Source organism: Rhinolophus ferrumequinum, chromosome 12 (genome assembly GCF_004115265.2).
Source record: "Rhinolophus ferrumequinum isolate MPI-CBG mRhiFer1 chromosome 12, mRhiFer1_v1.p, whole genome shotgun sequence".
Classification (NCBI taxonomy): domain Eukaryota; kingdom Metazoa; phylum Chordata; class Mammalia; order Chiroptera; family Rhinolophidae; genus Rhinolophus; species Rhinolophus ferrumequinum.
The window spans coordinates 42,106,685-42,130,066 of record NC_046295.1 but is presented as its reverse complement, the minus strand read 5'-3'; the positions used below and the strand labels follow the sequence as shown (position 1 = coordinate 42,130,066).

The 23,382-nt window shown below is 33.0% G+C and overlaps 1 protein-coding gene across 2 annotated transcripts in view; it reads right to left on the bottom strand.

Annotated features, from left to right (window-relative positions):
• VPS13A (vacuolar protein sorting 13 homolog A) overlaps window positions 1-23,382 on the bottom strand; it is a 192,035-nt gene that overhangs the window by 81,311 nt on the left and 87,342 nt on the right. For both annotated transcript variants that reach the window (XM_033122388.1, XM_033122387.1), the window contains exons 31-39: window positions 23,248-23,351; window positions 17,349-17,516; window positions 16,012-16,316; window positions 9,267-9,414; window positions 4,979-5,129; window positions 4,079-4,206; window positions 3,559-3,728; window positions 2,801-3,018; window positions 1,167-1,399 (exon numbers count right to left, since the gene is read on the bottom strand). In XM_033122388.1, the coding sequence (XP_032978279.1) occupies window positions 1,167-1,399; window positions 2,801-3,018; window positions 3,559-3,728; window positions 4,079-4,206; window positions 4,979-5,129; window positions 9,267-9,414; window positions 16,012-16,316; window positions 17,349-17,516; window positions 23,248-23,351 (1,625 nt within the window). The remainder of the gene's footprint in view (window positions 1-1,166; window positions 1,400-2,800; window positions 3,019-3,558; window positions 3,729-4,078; window positions 4,207-4,978; window positions 5,130-9,266; window positions 9,415-16,011; window positions 16,317-17,348; window positions 17,517-23,247; window positions 23,352-23,382) is intronic.

The window sequence follows — 23,382 nt, the reverse complement described above, 5'->3', positions numbered from 1 at the left end:
AAAAACAATCCAATTAAAAAATGGGCAGAAGACCTGAACAGACACTTCTCCCAAGAAGACATAAAAACAGGCAACAGATAAAAAAAAAAAAAAAAAAAAAAAAAACATGCTCAATTTCACTAGCTATTAGGGGAATGCAGTCAAAATCACAAGGAGCTACCACTTCACACCTGTTGGATGGCTATTATCAACAAGACAATAACAAGGGATCGAGAGGTTGTGGAGAAAAAGGAATCCTCATACACTGGTGGGCATGTAAGTTGGTATAGCCACTATGGAAAACATTATGGGGGTTCCTCAAAAAATTAAGAATACAATTACCATATAACCCAGCAATCCCTCTTATGGGTATCTAACCAAATATCGGACAACATTTATCCGTAAAGATGTATGTACCCCTATGTTCACTGCAGCATTATTCACAGTGGCCAAGACACGGAAACAACCAAAGTATTCTTCGACAGATAACTAGATAAAGTAGATTTGGCACATGTATACGTGAAACATTAATCAGCCATAAGAAAAGATGAAATAGTGCCATTTGCAACAACATGTGGATCTTGAGATTATCATGCTAAGTGAAATAAGTCAGACAGAAAAAGTCGAGAACCATATGACTTCACTCATATGTGGGATATAAAACTGAAAGCAACAAACAAACAAGACAAACAAATAAAGAGACAAAAACTCATGAGCACAGAGAACAGTTTAGAGGTTACCCAAAGCTAAGGGGTGAGAGGCAGTGGTAGAAGAGAGAAAAGGGGGTCATGCATATGGTGATGGAAGGACAACTGACTCTTGGTGGTGAACACACAAGGCTATAATATATAGATGATATACAAGTATTACAGAAATGTACACTTGAAACACAAAATTTTACTAACCAATGTCATTCCAATACACTTAATTAAAATTAAGAAAAAAAGAAGTGTCAAGATAAGAGTGATTTCTCAGTGAGAGTATTCTCAAATACAAAAAACAATGAGGAGCAACCAAAAGAATGAAAGAGTTTCAAAGCTGGATAATAATCCAGATCAGTCTCTCCAAGCAGAAAGAAAGGTACTTTACAGATAAAGGTTTGAAAGTATGTAGGTAGTTTCCTAAAGTGGTGTATATTAAATCCAAAACAGTTTACAATTAAGCAGATAATTAAACAGTAAACTCACAGTAGTGATTTTGTCTTTTCTCTTGACTGGAAGAAATGGGCATGCTCTCATTTGGAGATCTTTAATAGCAGCAGTCATTGTACTGTTTTCAAAGTCACCATTCCAACAAATTTCACATTGTGTTGTAATGACTAAGGCAGGAGCATCATTTTTTGTCATATCAGCCACAAACACAATTTCAGGATTTTTAATAATAATATTAACTTCCCATTTCACTCGTTCCTGTACAGGTACTAAAATAGAAATAAAAATAAATGAATAATTTAAAGTATTATGGGGATGGAAGGAAAACTGACTGGGTGGTGAACACACAATGTGATATATAGATGATGTATTACAGAATTGTACACTTGAAACCTATATAACTTTACTAGCCATTGTCACCCCAATACACTTTAATTAAAAAAACACAATAAATTAAATATTTATAAATCTTTGTTATACATGCTATTTATGAAATATTTATTTATGGGAAAATGTTATTTCCATTCTAAGTAAGAAGTAAAATAATCTTAGATCTCAAAGGAATGTACAGCAACTCTCTTAATATAAGATTTGAAGAAGCTATAGCTAAAAGTCCATTTAAAAATATGGGGAAAAAATCTCCACTATTAATGGCAGGGCTGGAAACTAATCCAGTTTCTAACTCTCAATTTGACACTCTTTCCATTACACAATAAATATGTAAAAATAGAAAAATATAAATATAACAAAAATACATGAGTACTTTTAGTTAAAATATTAGTTTGAATAATGAAAAGAAGTGATCAGCTCATTATTTCTCCCCACTTGTGTTCTTCCAATAAATTCTTTCATATGACTGCCTTCTGAGAAGTACAAGGTCTGACAATTAAATTCGTAAACTCATCCTACAAAAAGTGCTACATACTTCATTGGTGAATATCACTACAGTCACTTTCGAAGTACTCCCCTTGCGAAGTTATGCACCAATGCCAGCACCTAACAATTTTGGAACTCTTTATCTGGAATGGCCATCAGAGCTGTCATCGTATTACCTTTGATGTCCTGAATGTCATCAAAATGTCTTCCTTTCAATATTTCCTTTATCTTCAGGTAAAGAAAGAAGTTACTGGGGGCCAGATCAGATGAGCAGGGAGGGTGTTCCAATACAGTTATTTGTTTACTGTCTAAAAATTCCCTCACAGACACCGTGTGAGTTGGTACATTGTCATGATGCAAGAGCCATGAATTATTGGCGAAAAGTACAGGTCGTCTAACTTTTCATTGAAACCTTTCAGCACTTTCAAATAGTAAACTTGGTTAACTTTTTGTCCAGCTGGTATAAATTCAAAATGAATAATGTCTCTGATATCAAAAAAGGTTAGCAACATAGTTGCAACAAGTTCGCGAACTTAATTGTCAGACTTCGTACAACTACTTATTCTAATACAGGTCTCATAATTTTTGAACCCAATATATATTCACACCTTGAAAAATATGTAAACTGCACATCCAGGCAGAAAACACATATAAGTCTTTCACCTTACCTCTGAAAAACAAAGATTTAAATTTATTAATTCACTTAACCTCATCATCTAGAAAGCTAATCAAGGTTAAGTGCTATTGTAGCACTTCAATAACACAGATATTAAATATTTTTGTCAATAACTAACCTTCTTCCTTAGCAGTCCATGCTTGAACACTGGTTTCTACAGCCGTGCCTGTGGTGTAGGCCTCAAGAAAGACATTTGCAACTGTCAGCAGAAATTCCACACTTGCACAAATATATATTTCTTGAAGGACTAAGTCAGCCACCCAACCATCTCTGACTCTTCTATACTTTACATCCATCATGTCCTTTTTGTCAAATCCGACTGTCAGTCCTATCATTCTGAAAAACACAATAATAACTATTCCTTTGAGTATCTTACAAATACGCAAACACACCAATAAAACTTATCCTTTTCACTGACAACAAACCAGCATTCTGAAGTCCTTTCTCATAAAAAGACCACAAAGTACTCCAAACAACAGACGTAAAAACTTTTGAAGCATAACTGTTTCGTAAGTTAGAAAGTATGTTTTTAAGAAATTATCAGAATTGTGAATCTCAGCATCGTTTTTTTCTTCTCAATTTTTCATGTACTTCCCATTACAATTAGAATGGATTGATAATTTAGATAATATAAATTAATTAAAATATATATATAATTGCACTGATTATTTCTTTTAACCAATCTATTAACCATCCAGTAAGAAGACCACATATATGAACCAACACATTTTAAATGCTGACTGGAAACCATGATTTAATTGAACTGCACCTCTGAAGATCTTAAGTATTTATCCAGAAAATGAACATGCAATTTTGGGAATAAGTTTTGTAAAATTTATCAACCATTTCTCAAATAAAAACTCAGAATACTATTACCTAGGAGTTGCCTTCTTGACATGAGGCCTTTTATCATCTAAAATACAGTTTTTTAATGAGAAGGCAGAAAATGTTGAGTCATCTGTATACATTTTTAAAGTACTTATTATATTCTCCAATTTAAATTCAGCAAGTTTCAGAGAAGGATCACGAACATCTGTAAACGAAGTCTGTGGAAGAGAAAATCAATACAAATTTTACACAAAAACATAAATCTAAAGCATATTTTATGATATGAACTACCACATTCTCTATCTCCAAAGAGCTCACTAATGAAATGCCAATAAATTATTTAATTTAAAAATTTATTTTTCACATCACTGGCTATAAGAAAGATAATTCATTTTAAGAAAGAAATGGTAAAGATTATTTTATTATTAAAGTGAAAAGATCAATAATTTTTCTCCAGACACACATATCCAAAATGTACATGAAATATTAACAACTGTTATTTTAATAAATATTCACTATATAATTTTCATCAAGTGAAAAATGTATTTTCTTTTCTTCCTCAACTTACCTGTTCTGGATTTGGACTATACAGTATCATGGTGAGATAATCAGTTCTGAAACTCATATTTAGTGTTGTCTTAACTTGAGAGTCACGTGAATGTACTTCAACCACAGCAGCTGTCACTATAGTTGTTCCTTGGAAAAAATTAAATTTATTGGGTAAAAGAAAAAAGTCAGAAAAGTTAGAATTCATTAAAACACCCTTGAAATATATTTAACAGAATTATTAATTAAATGAGTACAGAAAAAGAAGAGATTTATAGCAGCAGTAAAAGCAGCCACATGATATTAATTGTTGAAATTGGGCAATAGATACATGTGGGTCCATTACCTTATTCCTTCTATGTTGGTGAACGTGTAAAAATTTCCAGAAGAAAATGATTAAAGTAATATATTTAAATATCTATTTTTCATTCCATCCATTTTAGACATTATCTTTATATTCCTCACTAAGTCCTTGCTACTTCCTCTAACTGTCCCATCTTCTTTTTTCCAGCTTTGGTCATTATATCTTTACTCCTATATTAACAAAGATTACCCTCTCTTGACACCTCTAAGATTTTGATAGTGCTGTATCAATATAAAATATTCCATATGGGATAGATGCTACACTAAGAAGGGAGAAGAAGGGGAATGGGGAGAAAAATAGAAAAACAAAAAAAGGACCTATAGGGAAGTTAGAATTACAAGAATAAATACTAAGGAATTTTGTCACACTAGAACTAGGAATTTTGAACCAAAGAAAAAGATGAACAGAATGACTAATAATAAACAATTTTGAGATACCTGAATGGAATGAGATAATTAGAAAAGATTTATCAATCTGTTTACCCCAAGCTAGAAGTAGAGAATAGAAGGAAAGAAGAGAGGGGAGGGGGTAAAAATGAATTTAAAGTTAAAAACATACCTCCTGAATGATGTGACGCGTTAGTAACTCCACTAGTAATACTACTCTGATCTTTTATTCCTGCTGGTGAGGCACTACTGCCTTCTTCATACCATATATTACCACATAATGTTTTAAAAATAGTTGTTATATCCTCTTGACTAAGAATGAACTGTTAAAAAAAGATTTATTTATTTTAGTATTACTACTGCATGTAGTTAAAAATGCTCATATAAGAAAACTGATTGTTTCATTTCAATCCTCTACAAAACCAGTTTTTAATCATGAGATAGAAAATTTCTAACTAAATATTCAGTTTTAAATGACCATGTGATCTTTAGTATCTTCTGAATTCATACCAATGAAGCTATGAATGATGACCTACTTTTGTTATGACTGTACCAAGTAACCTACTAATTTTAAAACAAACCTACATGTTTAAGTATTCATCTAGGTATTTTGTCTTTTTTTGGTTAGTAAGCAGCTCAATTTACAAATACAGGATAATCAAAAATAATACATTTGTATAAAGAAAAATAGTTCACAACGTGTTTTGCATGAATTACTTTATTTGAACCTCACAAGTTCTAGGTGTAAAGAATATAATCCTGATTTTTTAAGAAGCTGAGGTTTAAATGGTTAAGTATCACGCTTCAGTTCACTTAAAGAACTCGACACTCTAAAAACCCCATGTGTTGCAAATTTAGCCTAAAAGCACCAGCATAAGATGAAAGCTGTGATGGTTAATTAATTTTCCCTAAATTTGGCTAGGTCACAGTATCAAAATATTTGGTCAAATATTATTATACTAGATGCAAATAATCTCAGCAGGGACAAAAATATATTTAAGGAAATGTGTGTGTGTGTGTGTGTGTGTGAGTGTGTGTGTGTGTGTGTGTGTGTGTAAACTATATATATATTGACACACAGAGGATGCCAAAACATGTATACACATTTTAAGAAAGGAAAAAACTGTATTAAAATTGTAATACTCGATATACATCGATAACAAAAGATGAGTACAAATCATGTTTGACTTCTGCAATGATAAGAGGTGCTCAATGTCAGTGTCCAGACACTTCGGGATTACGGTGAACTACTACTGCTTGACTTGTTGCTGTGTGAAGCCTCCCGGATCTTCTCTTGTGCACATCACACATGGTACCATGTGTCTCAAACTTATAAAGGCATTCGATTGTTAGGTGTATTGGAGGTTCTGCTGCATACTCATGCCTCCATTTTCATTATACTTCCACAACGTTCTTGCATTTCAAATACCACTTCAACTGTGCTTCTGTCATTTTCTTTGTTCTGCCTGTCGCATGGTGATGCTAGCATTCATGTGATTAACACCATCTTTTGAACAAATATCATACTACAAATTGCTACTGTAATTTCATTCAACTTTGAAAAGCAATACACAGATAACATCTCTTAAAATGTGTATACACTTTTTTGGTGCCCCCAGTATATATATTACATATGTGCCATCTTCCCCTACCATGATCCACCTAGCAGTTTGCAGCCCACCTCGGAGGACCACATATTTGATCCCTTCTAGACCTCAACCTCAGGATCAGGGAGAGACTAAAATCGAGTCTTCAAGAAGTTAGTCTAATGCATCCAGGCCAAGTGTACATTATGTTGGCTTTTTTTCTCTGGAGAATTCTAATAAACAGTCATTACATAAAAAAACAAAACCTATGAGTTTTAAATGGAAACTTTCTTCATATCAGCAATAAGGTTGTTTTGCTTTCTTATTTATTCGTGTGTTCACTGGAGTACACTTTTAATTTCTTTCAAGTACTTTTCCTTTACATTCACAACTTGGCTGTTTGGTGCAAGAGGCCTACCTACCCTTTCAGCCTGTCTCGAGTTTCAACCTACCTTTCTCACTAAGCGTAATTTCTAGCTTTTGGTTTAAAGTGAGAGACGTGCAACTCTTCCTTTCACTCGAACAGTCTTAGAGGCCACTGTAGGGTTATTAATTGGCCTAATTTCAATATTGTTGTGCATGACGGAATAGGGAGGCTCAAGGAGAGGGAGAAATATGGGGGAACCAATCCAACCAGAGGCCATTCAGTGGAGCAGTAGGAACATACACATTTATCTATTAAGTTTGTCATCCTCTGTGGGTGTGGTTCATGGCGCCCCAAAACAATTACAACAATAACACCAAAGATCATTGATCAGATGACCATAAAAACTATAATAATAATAATAATAAAAGGTTCAAATATTGTGAGAATTACTAAAATGAGACAGAGAGACATTAAGTGAGCAAATATTGGGAAAACGGCACCAATAGATTTCCTTGAAGCAGGTTTGCCATAAACATTCAATTTGTACAAAAATGCAATATATGTGAAGCACAATAAAGCACAATAAAATGAGATAGGCCTGTATACTAATTTAGTTTTTTAAGATTAAGTCCACGTGTATCTTATTCATGCTACTTACGTTGTTTTATTTATTATACCTACTACTTAGGTTTTTCAAAAATTTTCATTTATTCATGACATTTATTTTGTGATTATCCAGCAGGTATTGCAAAAAGTTATGTTCATATAAATTTATAAACTGAAATTAAATATTACAATTTCTTAACCGCCTTTCAATTAGTACATGCATATTGAATGCCTGCCAAATACTGATATTAATCATCACTTTTCACTCTTGCCGACAGCTCAGTGCAGGAAGTTGGAACAACCATAAGGATCCCCACCCGGACTGCTGATCTGTGACTCTTACATGTCAGGACAGGCTGCGTGTGCTATTGCCAAAAATCTGACATTTCAGAAACCATAATTTGCAACATTTAGTATGGATGCATTACAGTAACTGCTTCCAGCTTTTCACTGATGCAGAAGATGATGTCTAGAAGAGGTCAAGTATGTCCACCAAAGGGTAGTCTACACCTGCTAACTTACCATGTGGATCAGGGTAAGGGAAGACAAATTTCATCCTCCCGGGAAGGCAGCCAGGCATTTGAAGATGATCTGCAACATCACCTGAGCCTTTTGCAAAGCTTCTTCCTAGTGAAGAATGAAGGAACGGCATCCTACCGCCCCACATAAATCGGCCTAATGTCTATCCCCAGAGCGGGGAGGATTGCTCAGCATGCTACTTATGTTTTGTAAGATTCTATCTGTTGTCTGTCTTACCAATATAAAGAGACTTCAATTATTTATCTTAAAAGCATACAAGTAAAGGAGTCCATAGGATCTTATACAATAAGAGCTTACAGATTTTCAGTTTACGGTAAATGGGGTCAAATATATGGTGATGGAAGGAGAACTGACTCTGGGTGGTGAGCACACAATGTGATATACAGATGATGTATTATAGAATTGTACACTTGAAACCTATGAAATTTTACCAACCATTGTCACCCCAATAAATTTTAATTAAAAAAAAGATTTTCAGTTGAGATCATCATGTTTCAAATTCTAAATATACTTTTAAGTTAAAAATCTTACATGTTTAAAATGATTGTTTTCTCTATTTGAATAGTTTTTATAAGGAGAAATAGAAAGGGAAACTGGACGTATGGGTAGAAAGAGAAACCTTCCAGACACAGCATATGTTGCTGTCACTTTAGCAAAGCATGTGATACAGTTTTGACTTCTATCAAGTCAAGAGGGAAAAATATGTACTTGTGGATAGTTACATTAGAGATCTGTGAAGCAATATCAACCAATATGCTGAAGGTCCTGACCCATTTGCAATTTTCATCTTCATCTCCATTCTTCTAGTACCTTCTCTAGGTTATTTCATATATTCCCATGGCTTTAAATACCATCTATATGCTGATGACGTCCACATTACTATTTCCAGCCTAGACCTCTCCACTAAGTTCTATATTAATATATCCAACTGACTATTTATGGCACCATGTCTAATATTTGTTTCCTTCATGGAATTTACCACAATTGAAAACTATCTTAATTATGTGCCTGTGTATTTTTTACTAACTAACATGCCTCTCGACTACCATCACCACCAACCCCTGCATTAGACTGAGAAGTGCATGAAGCCAGAGTGCGTAGCTTCTTTGCAACTGTATCTCCAATAGCTAGTCCATATATATTTCCAATATACATACTTTATGTATATCTAACATACCGTAGGCACTCAATTATTTGTTGAATGAATGAATGGAGAACATTCAATGAACTCTAAGTTAATATAGCTACTATTTCAATTCCGACAAAGGTGATGAATATATAATTTCTACACTCAAAATGTCTTTATTTCTCCAAGAAATATGTTTTAACCAATAAAAATCAGTAAGCATCCAAAAAGTTACCTCCATGGGCTTTAGGTGAGCATTTACATTAAAACAAGGAACTTCCTGGTACCACTCCCAGGATAAATTTCGCTCAACAATCACCTCAAGATTTAATGGCAGTAATAGATCCAGTACTTTCTGGTAGGCATCATTAATAAATTGAGTCCTGTAAGTAGAAATAAAATTGTTTTGAATTATTTCCTTTATACTCAAATAGTAACAAAAAATTTGTTTTATATACTAATAGAAATCAATAGTTTTTTGTCTGAAGAGAAAACAAAATCCATTAGGCTTTCCATGTCAAAATGAGGCATGTTTCATTGCACTAACGTAGGTGACTTTCTCTGAGCTGAATTGTTCCACATTGTAAAGAAACGAATTTTAAAATTAGGATTTTGCAATCTTTAATAGTGCTCAAAATATCCAAGTTGGATAGATGAATCCATAAAATGAGAATATCTATATATAATCTGTAAACATATATAAGACCTCTTATAAAAATATTTTAATTCACTAGTGTAAATGTATAGCAAAATACCACATATTCCCTTACTTTGTAAAAAACAAAGTTGCACCATATGAAGTTTCGTTTTCTGTGGATCAAAAATAATTTACTATGGAAATTGAACCATATTTGTCTTACCATGTACTTATAAGAGTAGGAGTGATAGCAAGAAATGATGAAAAGAATAGTAGGTTAATGAACTCCTTTCAAGTGACAATGTGACCACAGAAGCCTCCCACTGTGTCTTCAAATAATAATCTAAAAGTGGTACACCTTGATTATACTTATATTTTAATTGTCAGCAAATCCCAAATCCTTCTACTATGGTATGAAGCTATGACTGTAGAATTTTAGATATCACTTATTCAACTGCAGAGAAATATGGGAGGCATCAAGGATCGCAAAGAATACCTAGTACATGGTATCATTTTATGAACTGACTATAGAGTGACACTATACTTATGCATACAGTCTTGCAATCCATTTAAAGATAATAAGGCATCTAGAAGCCCTAGGGCATATTACATACACAATTTGAATAGGTGCACATTACATGGCTATACCATAAGTCATTTAATCAACCTTCTATCATTAAGGAGTTATATTGTTTCTAATTCTTCACTGTAATAAATACTTGGATCATTAGCTTTGTAAATATCTTTGAGTAAATTTCTTCCTTTGGACGAACAGCAAGAAACATTAATTGCTGTGTCAAAAGACAATTTCTTCTGGAAAATTATTTCTTATCAGTACTACCGAATATCTGGGGTTGATACCTTTCCTATGTGCTCCCACAATACCCTGAACTTTTTTTATCATTCTATTTAATATGCTGTATTTTAATAGTTTACTTTTTTGTCTGTAGTTTCAATTTGAATGACAGCCTCATAAGGGCAAGGCCTGTTTATTTTATTCTTTGCTGTAATGCCAGTACCGGGCTCAGATGATTGCAATATACCATGTACTGTACAATTATTTGCTAAGTTGTATTCAAGAAACTGGATCAAAATGTAAACAACAATATATGAGAGCTCCATTTCTCAAAATGAATAGGCAAACAACATTATTTCGTTGTATTAATTTTCGTTCCTTTAATTATTAATGAGGCTAACCATTTCTATTAGTTGTTTATTGGCTATCATTGTTTCTTTAAAGAATCACCTAGTCAGGATCTTTACCAATTTTACAAATTACTTTTACTGGTTTAAAATATTTAAAGATTTTTATTCTCTGTTAAAGATGTTGCTAATTACCTCATATGCTATTTACCTTTTAATTTTGTTTTGGTAATTGATATTCAGAAACGTATATTCTTGTACTAAAGCCAACTGACATTTTTCCCTTATCACTTTTTCTTCTTTCTTCAATGCTTAAATTAAAAAGTTCTTCTCTACCCTATTACTGATACCTACATGTTATTTGCCCTTAGCTTTTTTAATAGTGTTATTGAGGTAATCCACATACCATACAATTCATCCACTTTTAATCTTTTATGGTTTTATGTGGCACTATGTTTGGCAGCAATTTTGGACAGCAAAATCACTAACAAAAAGCCCCAATATGTGAAAAACATGGCACCCAAAAAGGACACTTGTTTACAACATGAGAGCTGAAATAATACTGCAGAGCACCATCTTGTTTGACACCTGACCTGGGAATAGAGGCTTTGAGAGACTCGATTTCTCTCAGCTCTGCATATGCCCACAAAAGTGCAATGAGTCTTTATTTGGGGGTTACAAATAAGTATTAACAAGTTGGCAAGTTCACAAATATGGAATCTGCAAATAACGAGACTTGAATGTGTGTATACACACACACACATACACGCATACACACACACACATAAATAATGAGGACACACAGACACGGTCAATTGCTGAGCTTTCTATGCTTCACTGTTTTAATTATTTTAGTTTTATAATATATCTTAGTAGTACTTAATGCAATGTAATATATTTTAATAGTACCTATAGTGTTGTTATGATTCTCCCATGCTCCATTTTAATTTATTCTTTCAAAAAATACATTTGATGCATCTTGTTCCCTATTTATATTTCCAGAAAAAACTTAACAATTTTGAAAGGCTTTAAAAAGAACTTGTGTTGTGATTTTTACTGAGATTTCTTATAAATTAATTTATAAGAAACTCACATCTTTACAATATTGGGTCTAGGAAAATATTCTCTCTACATTTATTCAAGATTTATTTCTGGTCTTTGGTTAAGTTTTACAACTTTCCTTACAGAAGTATTATAAATATATTTTTAAAATTTTATGTTACAATTCAGTTTTGCAACAAAATCATTTCAATACAAGTGGTCACAAATATGAAGTACTTATTTGTCTTTATGTGCTTTCTATGAAGCTATAACTAAACTAAATTTTCAAGTATCAATTATTTTTAAATTATTTCAGGGAAAATTAATTATACTCTATAACAATAATTCTACTTCTAGGAATTCGTCTGAAGGAAGTGAATTATACTAAAGAAATGGGTAGAAAATCATATAAGTATCATTGAACAAAGATAGCAATCGTTATAGTGTTCTTTATAACAGTGAAAAAATAGGATCAACTTAAATTTCTAACAGGCAAATGGATTTTTAAAAAACTGTGAAATAATATATTTAGAAAAATTAAGCACTCAAAACATGGAAAAATATTTACAGCACATTGTTAAGAAAAAAGAAATTTATAATACAAAATACACAATATAATTCTTATTTAACTGAAATACATGTGCATATATAATTAACTAGAAGAAATATACCAAATTATTAATAGCAGTTATCTTTGGGTGGTCGTACTGTCAACAATCTTTTATGTTCATCCTAATACGATTTTATATGCTTCTCCAACAAAACATTAATCCTTTTTTGGACATAAAAATATTATTTAATGTTCTAGATACAATCTATTTGTAATATAGGCTCACAACTAATTTACATCTACCATTTTTTAACGTCTAGCAAGATGTGATTAAATATAGATATATATTCAATTTTAATAAACTCAAGCTTTTACATCGTTTAAACTCCAAGTTAATGAGCCATCTAAAGCTTTAAGCTTAAAACCATTACTCTATAGGTATAGCCAACTAAAATAGAAGTTGCTCTCCTCAATATTCTCTATGATTTCTGAAATCCCTGATTTAGCTTAAGATATATTTTCCAAAACCTTCACTAACTGTATCATTAATTTCTTAATTAAAACCTGGCTTTCTATGGCATTCTATTAAATAGAGGCCCACTTTTCCCTAACACCCTACCTAACTCAGGGTTAAGAGACAGAAATCATTTTCTTTCTTTACAACAACACCCCTCAAATCTCATTCTTATTCCTTGAATAATGCCATCCAGGTTTACCATGTCTATCCTTACTATAATCAACAACTAGTCAGTGCTTATTTCTGAAGACTTTGAGATTGTTCAATCTCCAGTTTATAAAGCTCTCTCTACATTCTTTTACTCTGAGTACCCTTTTGTCTTTAATTTCTTCCTTCTCCATTATCCATCAACGTCTCTCAAAACTTAAAATCCTATCCCACTAACTTCAGTCACATATGCTTGTTAAAAATTCAGTTTTATCTCAATCCAACTGACTGTTGGACTCCAAATATCAAATATTAAGACTACATGACAAAAAATCAACAATATCAATGGGACCCTCAATGCTGCCTCAATATTCCTGGTTTCCCTTCGATCTAATCCTTTTAGTTTCTTTTGAGGTTTCTTCCTTTGCCAATTCCTTAAACACTGGCATTCCTAAGTATTCTGTCCTACATGTCCCACGCTACAAACTCTCTGTATGATCTCACTCATTCCAATGGGTTCAATACTTAAATATTACTGAAGATTCCCAAACCTAGAAATCCACTTTCCTGATATCCAGACACAAACAAGTATGTCCAACTCCCTTCCAAATCTCTTTCTAGATATCTCCACATAAAAGTCATGCAGCCACTTCCACTTGTAATAGGCAAGTGGAAGCCACTTCCACTTGTAATAGGCAAGTTACTATGCCTATTACAGAACTCGTTAGTATCTCCAACTGTTTTTTTCTGCATTGCTCTGTCTTATCGCAGTCAATTGCATTATTACAAAACACTGAATTTTACAAGTCTGCAACCTGGAGTCAATTTTAACTTCTCCCCTTTAACCCTAACATACATTTAACAGTTACTATGAATTCTAGTTTAAAAGTTTTCCATAACTGGTTAGTTCTCTACTACATCACTTCCTTACCCTAGGCTGTATATAATTCCTAATGTGAATTACTCCAATAATTAGCAAGACAAAACATCCAGTTTTGTCTCCTTTGAATTATTTTCTACAACCCTTTCAAAATCTATATGTGATCCTGTTTTTATGCATCAGCTCATTAAATTCATTAAATTATACCTACCTCAACAATCCAATGAGAAAGGTACTATTTATTCACCCCTTGTAAAGATAGCTCATTATTATACTCCAGGTTCCTAGCACCGTGCCTGGGACATACTGGGTGCTTAATACATAGTCAAATATTCAATTAATAAAAATTTCTCCTTCCATCCATGGTAGAATAACATGAATCAAACATCTGCCCCCCAACATGCACACACGCGCACACACACACACAAATATACACACGCACACACAAAATATATTAAAAATGGTTTCGAAACACAGGACATCAATTAATGGAAAGTGATTCATGAGAGATGTGGTTAAAAAACAAGGTGAGCCCTATTATTGTCCCAACTTCTATTGTTGTGAGATAATTTACAGGCCATGGCATAGGGTGGGGTCAACCAGGAAAAGACAAGCAAAGTCCATGAGTTGAGAAGAGAGCTGAGAGTCCAAAGAGACCAAGGCAACTAACAGTTCATACAGTAACATGTCAGAGAAAAGAGAGCTGTGGAGAAAAACTCCAAAATTTTAGCTCTAAATGCCTATATTAAAAAAGAAAATATTCAAATCAAGAATATTAGCTACCACCTAAAGAAAACTTAGAAAAAGAGCAACACTAAACACAAAGTAAACCGAAGGAAATAATAAATATCAAAGCAGAAATCAATGAAAGAGAAAATAGAAAAACAAGGGAAAAACAAAAGCTGGTTCTTTAACATCAAGAAAACTGGTAAACTTCTAGCCAACCTGATTAGTAAAAATGCATAAACTATAAATATCAAGAATGAGGAAGGCAAAATCACTGTAGATAATAAATAACAAGAATATGTTATGAACAATTTTATGCCATAAAATTCTACAACCTTGATCAAACGGACAAATTTCTTGAAAAAAACTTAAGATCACTCAAGAAAAAATTATTAACTTGAACAGTCCTAAGTTTATTAAAGAAAAGGAAACTGTAGTTTATCTCCAACAAGTAAACTCTATGCCCAAATAGCTTCACTGGTAAATTCCACCAAATATTTAAGGACGAAGAAATACAATGTACACAAACTGTCACAAGTGTATACATGTCAAAACTTATGAAACTGTATAAAGATATGCAATTTCTTATATGTCAATTACATCTCAATAAAGCTGTTTTAAAATTACTCAACTGATAGAAAGAAGGGCAGGAGGGGGATAGACCAGCATGAGGCCAGAGAAGTAGCAAAAATAAAGGGAAAGATGCGAATAAAATGAGATCAAAGAAAAATAACAGGTAGAAAGTAGGAAGTATAAACAGATGCATCAAAGATGGAAAAGGAATAGGGCACTAAATCTAGAAAAGGTGATTAGAAATAGCACAGAAAAACAGTAAAAAGTTCCCGAACCATCTGGATATTCATTTACTACCCTAACTCATAATGCTATGCCCAATGATTATGTAAGGTTGTACTCTACATTGTGTGTTTTTTTGTTTTGTTTTTTAACTAGAGCATAAGATCCACAGTACAAAGCAGACAGAGTAGTTTGCATAATGCTGTATTTGTGAAGTGAAAAAATGTGTTATTTAGGAATTCCCACATTACATTATAATTTATAAAGAACTGCAAATAAGCACAAATATACTTCCTCATATAATTAAATTTACAGTGTTCCAAATTATCTACGGAGTAATTTTCAAATACTGTCTAGGTTTTTAAAAACTAGAAGACAATAATTGATCTTGCAAAAAAATACTTGGGGGAGAATCACAAAATTAAGTATAATTATAATGAAATAAAATCTCACTGTAAACAGAAGACTCAAGATACCAAAACCTTCAATGTAAAAAGTTAAAAAAATATTGCATTCTACACAAATACACTTATGGAAAGCTTACCTGTATAGTCGCATTTCACTCAGCTTTATTGTTATCAAATCAATAATGGGTGGGGGGTTGCTCTGGCTCTCTTTTATCATATGGAATGTATTCGTCATTGTGATTAGTCCAAAATCAGCAACAAAAACATTTTCAGAAACTGGAGACTGTGGGATGACCACAACTGGGGCTTTGATGTTAACATCTAATGCCAATCTAGAACTCCTTTGTGCCAGTTCTTTTACACCAGTTGCAGCCATTCCTGCTGCCTGAACAGTTGCCTCAGCCAAGGCTTGTTTAACTGCTTGAAAATTATCTATAAAAGCCTATAAGATAACAGAGTTATATGTGTAAAGTTACCACTAATAAATAAGACTTATTAAATGTTTATTTATGTTTAAGATTTTACCTCCGAAAGAAAAAAATTTTTTTAGTACAACCAAGCATCTGACTATATTAAATCTTAATTTTCTACAATAAAAATTGAGAAACACAAAGATACAGATGCAAAAATACAGTGAAACAATAAAAATCGAACCCTGGAACAAAGTAACATGGCTATCGCAATCTTTCACTGACATCTATTTCCTTTATTATCTCACTTTCTCTGATGGCTAAACAATTACACTGCATTTCCCTGTACAGCGTCAATGGACACAGAGCTTATTTACGTTTTTAAGATTAAAATATATACATGTTTCTTCAAGAACATTAGTTTTCTAATTTATGAATTCTGAAAAAAATAATTCAATGACATAAAATATACCTAGAATTATACTTAAATTTCATACTTAGAATAAAACATTTTATTTTCAGTAATTTTTTAGTATAAAGCTAGGTTCAGTGACATAATGCTTCTGATTTATAAAAACTATGAAAAGCAGGAAAAAAACTCAAACACCTTAAGGCAGTATCACATAGAGAACAAACCTAAAGCCCGTAAAGCCTGACATAGTTACAGAATTTAAAAGCAATAAAAAGTATAATTTTCATGATAATTTTAGATAAAAAATAAACTTCAATTATGTAGTATTACATAGTATTTTTAGAGTTGGAACTCAGGTAAAACAAAAACTTAAACCAATGATGTATAAAATAAAAAATTCAATTAATATATGAACATATTATAAATGATATATAACGTATATACATTTAATATGTTAACATAAAATATATACTTCAACTGGACAGTCCCATGTGAAAATAATGTTACATAAAGTGCTATACATTTCAGTCATAATAAATGGTATCCCCCAAATTATGAAAAATCGGAAAAAAATATCCAACAAGGAATTGTTTGATGCACAGCAATTTCCAACTAGCAGGAAAGAATTAAAAAAATTGATTAACATACTTACCAATATAGAATGTAGAAATTTTGTGACAAAAACTACTTCAATGCAACCAACAGTTAAATTAACCTGAAGGTCAACCACATTCATGTCTGTGTATGCAGAACCAGCAGTTGCATCCGCATAAGAAATCATTTTGAAGCTGAAAACTTCCTTTCCAGTGATGTACACAGCCTTAATGAGAGAAAATTCAATTGTCAAAATCCATTTTGAAATGAGGTGTCTTCAGTAGAAAAACAAAGCAGTACATGTGTATTTGGAAAATCTCCTACATATTAAAGCCAAGTACAAATATGGCAACATTTCTAACTCATTAAAACCTACATTGTAGGTTTTTCAAATTGGTGGTGGCAGCTCCCTTTGTGGACCATGAAATCAATTTAGTAGGTCTGGCCCACATTTTTTTTTTTAATAGGGAGAACAGAAGAAAACTTATCAGAATATACATTTTCATATATTGTTTACTTGTGTACTGAGAATTGCCATATCAATGTACTGTTGGGTCACTATCAAAACTTTGAAATACAAGGTACCTCTACAACTTAATAAAATGTACTTCACTTGACCTGAGGTACATGAATAGATTTTTTTAGACTCTTCAAAGGAGTCTTCTATCACTATATTTCTGTTCCTTACTAGTTGTAAAGTTATATCAATTGCAAACCAATAATTACCTACAGCAGATTAAAATCAAAAGTTCTGCAATATCAGTTTAAAATGGTGGAGCCAACAGCAGATGTGAAATGTTAAAAAAAAAATTTGGAAAATGGACAGAGCATTAACTTAGTTTACAGCTTTCTTGCCCCTCCTAAATGCTAGAAGCATGGCGAGGGCTGAAGAGCCATCAACAAGCAAAACAATCCTCAGGAACAGAAGATGTGAAGGACCTCTGAAGGCTAAGATGCATGATGAGGCTGAAAAGAAATCTTTAGGAGTTCTGCTTCTATCTAGGACATAGAATGATGGAGAGAGACCATTCCAAACCTTAACCAGATAAACTATAAAATTGTAACTCTTCTTAAAACAATTAGAAATCTGAAATCATAAGCCAACCACGCAGCCTAAACTCTAAAGAAAAAAGTACCTTTAGGACAGAATATGAGCAGTGGCTAACCTGTGGTAATGACCAGGAAAAAAGAGATGCCAGGTACCATACAAGCTAGGTCAGAAGATTTCGGCTAAAGTGGTAAAGGCTAACTACAGACTAATGTGAGATATAGAATCCCTGGAAGCCAAAGACACAAGAATAGTTCACATTCAACTGCAAGCACTTCACTGGGAGCTCTATGCTGTGAGGTCATGAGAAAGAGGAGGCAGAGTGGCAGACCAGAGAATGCTTTTCTTGATACAATCCTGGAAGAGGCGAATAACCTCCATTGCAGAAAGCCCCAAAGTACCACCAGGATTATTCTCTTATCAGAACAAAAGCCTTAACAACCTGGGGGAAAGGCAGTAACCTTGTTGCCATCAGAGCACAGGTAAACATATTATACTAAGGGCAAATAGGAAAGACAATTCCCTTTATAGCTGGGGGAAGAAACCCTCCTGGGACCAGGCCAACATAGGTCACCTTCTCCTGGGGCAGAGATGAAGAGTCTCTCCCACACAGGAAGTATGAGAAATTATGTACAAAGGAATAAAGATATATAGCAGATTTTTCAATAAAACCATGTACAACAAAGAACAATGGAGTCACATCTTTAACAGTTTGAAAGCGTGGGAAAAAAAAAAAAAAAAAGCCCTATGAACCCAGAATTCTACACCTAGCAAAGTATCACTCAGAAAATGAAGGTAAAGTGAAGGTGAAATAAGTTTATTTTCCCCAGCTCCCAATCCTTCTTTCCTCCACAAGTGTGAGAGAATTCATTCCCAGAAGAATTGCATCATAAGAAATGGTCAAGTTCTTAAGGCAGAAATAAAAATAACAGAAACTTGAAGCTACATGAAGAAATGAGTTCTAGTAATGGTTAGAATGAAGATAAATACAAAATAAATTTTTTAAAAAATTAATCGCTTTAAAGAATTTGACTGAACCAAAATCAGCATTGTAGATTTTCGGCATATACAAACTAAAACACATTATAATAATACCATGAAAGATGAGAAATAGAAATTGTCAGTATAGTGTTATAAGATACACTATACATAAAGTGGTAAAATATTACTGGAAGGTAGAATAATTAAAAGTATGTATTGTAAACCCAAGGGAAATCACAAAATAAATCATAAACAATCCAACATCAGGTAAAAACAAAACGGATGGGGGGGAAGCTATACAAGAAACAGAATGAACAAAACAACCAGAAAAGAGAAAACAATTAGAGATAGATTTTAATCCAATCGTATCAATAATTGGCTTTTTAAATAGCTTAAATACAAAGTCAGAGAATGTCAGATGGATAAAATAAAAAAGCAAGATTGAAATACATGCTGCCTACAAGAAACTTTAAATATAGACATAGACTAAAAATTAAAGGATAGAAAAAGACACACCTGGCAAACCCTAATCAAAAGAATCTGTAGTTAATACTGCTATCAAAGTAGACTTGAGAATAAGGACAATTACCAAGGATAAAGAGGGACATTACATAATCACAAAAGGGTCAGTTCACCAAGAAGGCATAAAGATCCTGTATATGTATGCACCTAACATGAGATTTCAAGAACATATGAAGCAAAAATTGAGAGAAAAAGAGAAACAGAAAATCCAGTAGAAATGTTAACAATCCTTTCTTAGTAATCAACAGAACCAGTAAACAGAAAATCAGTAGCCTGGGCAATTCTATCAACTAATCTAACTGAAATTATGGGACATTCAACCCAGCAACAGCCAAAAATATACACATTAATTTCAAGTACATTTAGAACATTCACCAAGGTTGATCACACATGCTCTGGGCCATAAAACAAACGCCAACAAACTTAAAAGAGCTGAAAAGGTTTTCTTCTCTGATCAAAATAGATTTAAACTGAAAATCAGTAACAGAAAGATACCTGAAAAATCTCAAAATATTTGGAAGTTAAACAACATACTTCAGAATAAGCCATGGGTAAAAGAGAAATTAGAAAATATTTTGAACTGAATAAAAATAATAGCTTTTCACAAAGATGGTGCTAACACCAAAAAAGAAAGCGCCTGCCCTTCCCAAAGCCGAAGCCAAAGCAGAGGACTTGAAGGAAAAGAAAGCAGAGCTGAAAGGCATCCACAGTCACACATAAAAAGAAGATCCGCAAGTCACCCACCTTCCGAAGGCCCAAGACACTGCAGCACCGAAGGCAGCCTAAATATCCTGGGAAGAGTTCCTCCAGGAGAAACAAGCTTGATCACTATGCCATCATCGAATTCCCCCTAACTACCAATTCAGCCACAAGAAGGCAGAAGACAGTACACTTGTGTTCACTGTGGATGTCAAGGTCCACAATCACCAGTTCAAACAGGCTGTGAAGCTCTATGATACTGACATGGCCAAGGTCAACACCCTGATCAGGCCTGATGGAGAGAAGGCAGCATGTGTTCGACTGGCTCCTGATTATGATGCTTTGGATGTTGCCAACAAAATTAGGATCATCTAAACTGAGTGCAGCTGGCTAATTCTAAATATGAAATTTTTTCACTGTGAAAAAACAACAGCAACAACATATTAAAAATTGCAGGATGCAACTGAAGCAGTGGCTAAAGGAAAATTAATAGGAATAAATGCTTATATTAAAAAATAAGAAAGACCTCAAATCAATAATCTAAGCTTCCATATTAAGAAACTAGGGAAAGAAGAGCGAATTACATCCAAAGAGAACAGAATGAAGGAAATAAAAGAGTAAAAACAAATAAAATTGAAAACAAACACACTGAACCAAAGCTAGTTATTTGAAAAGATTAATATAATTGATAAATCTTTAGCTAGACTGGCTGCTTTCACACTACACTAGCAGAGAAGAACAGTTGCAATAAAAACTGCAAGACCCACAATGTCTATAATATTTGCAATCTGGCTATTGACAGAAAAAGTGTGCTGACAGCTAAGTTAAACTAACAGGTATTTTATAAAAGTGTAAGCATAAATAGCCTATAAATATATGAAAAGATGTGTAATTTCAATAGTTAAGAAAAATACAAATTGAAATACCATATAAATATACTTCAGATCTTTAAAATATTTAAGGTCTAAAATTTCCAAGCATTAACATTGAAGCAAAACAGCAATTCTCTCTTCCACTGCTCCTGGAAGTACATATGCCACTAAAAATAGATTCTCTGGAAATGCTTGCGTGAGATATGTAAAAGAATACACCAGGAGACATGTACAAGACCAGTCATAGCAACAATGTTCACAAAAGCAAAAAGTAGAAACAATGCAAATATCCATCGATAGAATGAATAAATAACCAATGGTATATTCATACAATTTGTATTACAACAGTAATACAAATAAATTACATACCTACACACATCAATATGGATACTCTTAAAAATTAATAAAAAAGGCAAGGTTCAAATAAATACACAAAATGTGATGTCCTTTTAAAAAAAGTGGAATGCAAAATGAAACAATGTATTATTTAAGGATTCATACATATGTAGTTGGTAAAATTTATTAAAAACACAAAAATCAGGACATAGTTTACTGTGAGGAGACTGTAGAATGCTGTCAGGTTAGGCCATATTGCTGACTTCGGAAGTTATGTTCTATTATTGGGCTTCACAGTTGCGTATAAAGGTCTTTGTTTTATTGTAGTTAAATTACATTACATGCTTGTATGTATATGCTATGCTTAAAAATAAATGTTTTCAAAGCACCACAAAATTGGGCAATATATTGTTTTAAGGATACAAATTTATGTAGTTAAAAACTATAATAAAGAGCAAGCAGGAAAAAAGGACATAAAATTTATATATTATACTATCTCAATTTTTAATAAAAATGAAAATAATAGAAACAAAACCGCATATGTGCAACAAATTCCAAAGAAAATACAGATTACCAAAACTGACTGAAGAAAATCTGATTAGACCTATATCAAGTAAAAACATAGAACAGTAATTAAAAGCCTTTCCCCAAAGAAAACCTCAAGGCCAAATAGCTTCAATGGTAAATTCCATTAAACCCTTAAGGAAGACATATGTAATATCGTTTCTATACAAATATTTCGGGAAACAGGAGGAAAAACATTTCCAGACTCATTTTATGAACCAGTATTAGACTGATACTAAAGCCAAAAACTAGAGAATAGTTAGAAATACTTGTGTACCTACCTTCCCAGAATTTACAAGTACTAATAACTAAATGATTTTTTTAAAAACACTTTTCTATAAAGAAGATATAAGAAACTAATATACAATGATATTTTATTTCCTAAGAACGTCAGGTCAGCTGGAATGTTTTTCAGCTATGGCGCACAGAAACAACAGTCCCAGCACAATGGCACTACGTAGGGCAAATGGAGGATGCTGCTCCAGGACAGCGTCAAACAATCCCAGGATGACAGGTGTCCTTTACCCGACTGCCCAGAAAACTGAGGGGAACAATACTTCGTTATACCTAAACCTGTTGTCAGGCAGCAGCCTACCCGGTTGTCCCTTCGTGCCTATCCCTAAAGAAAGAAGAGTCTGTGAGACTGATCCTTTCAGGGACTTTGTTTCACCTTTGTGCTTACACCTCATGTCTCCCTGTTTGGCCCCAAAAGATGGCTGAATAGTCAATGATGGAAAAAAAAACAGAATCCAAGATTAGGTCACACAACTACTAAGGAGCAGAGCTAAAATAAGAATCCAATTATGCCTAACTCCAAAACCAAAGGACATAATAAAGCCATACTGCTAAAATCCGACAACAGTCAAATTTATACCTATGACTAATCTTGAAAGACAATCATATTTAATGATTAATTAATAGAAATAAATTCATACCTTTTTGTATATAGCAGTTACATGAGAATCCAAAACAATTATATTCCTTAGCTTTGCATTTATTTCAGTTACCGAAGGCCTCATAATCACCTCAGAATCAAGCCCTAAGGGAATAAAAGAAACGGTAAATGCCTG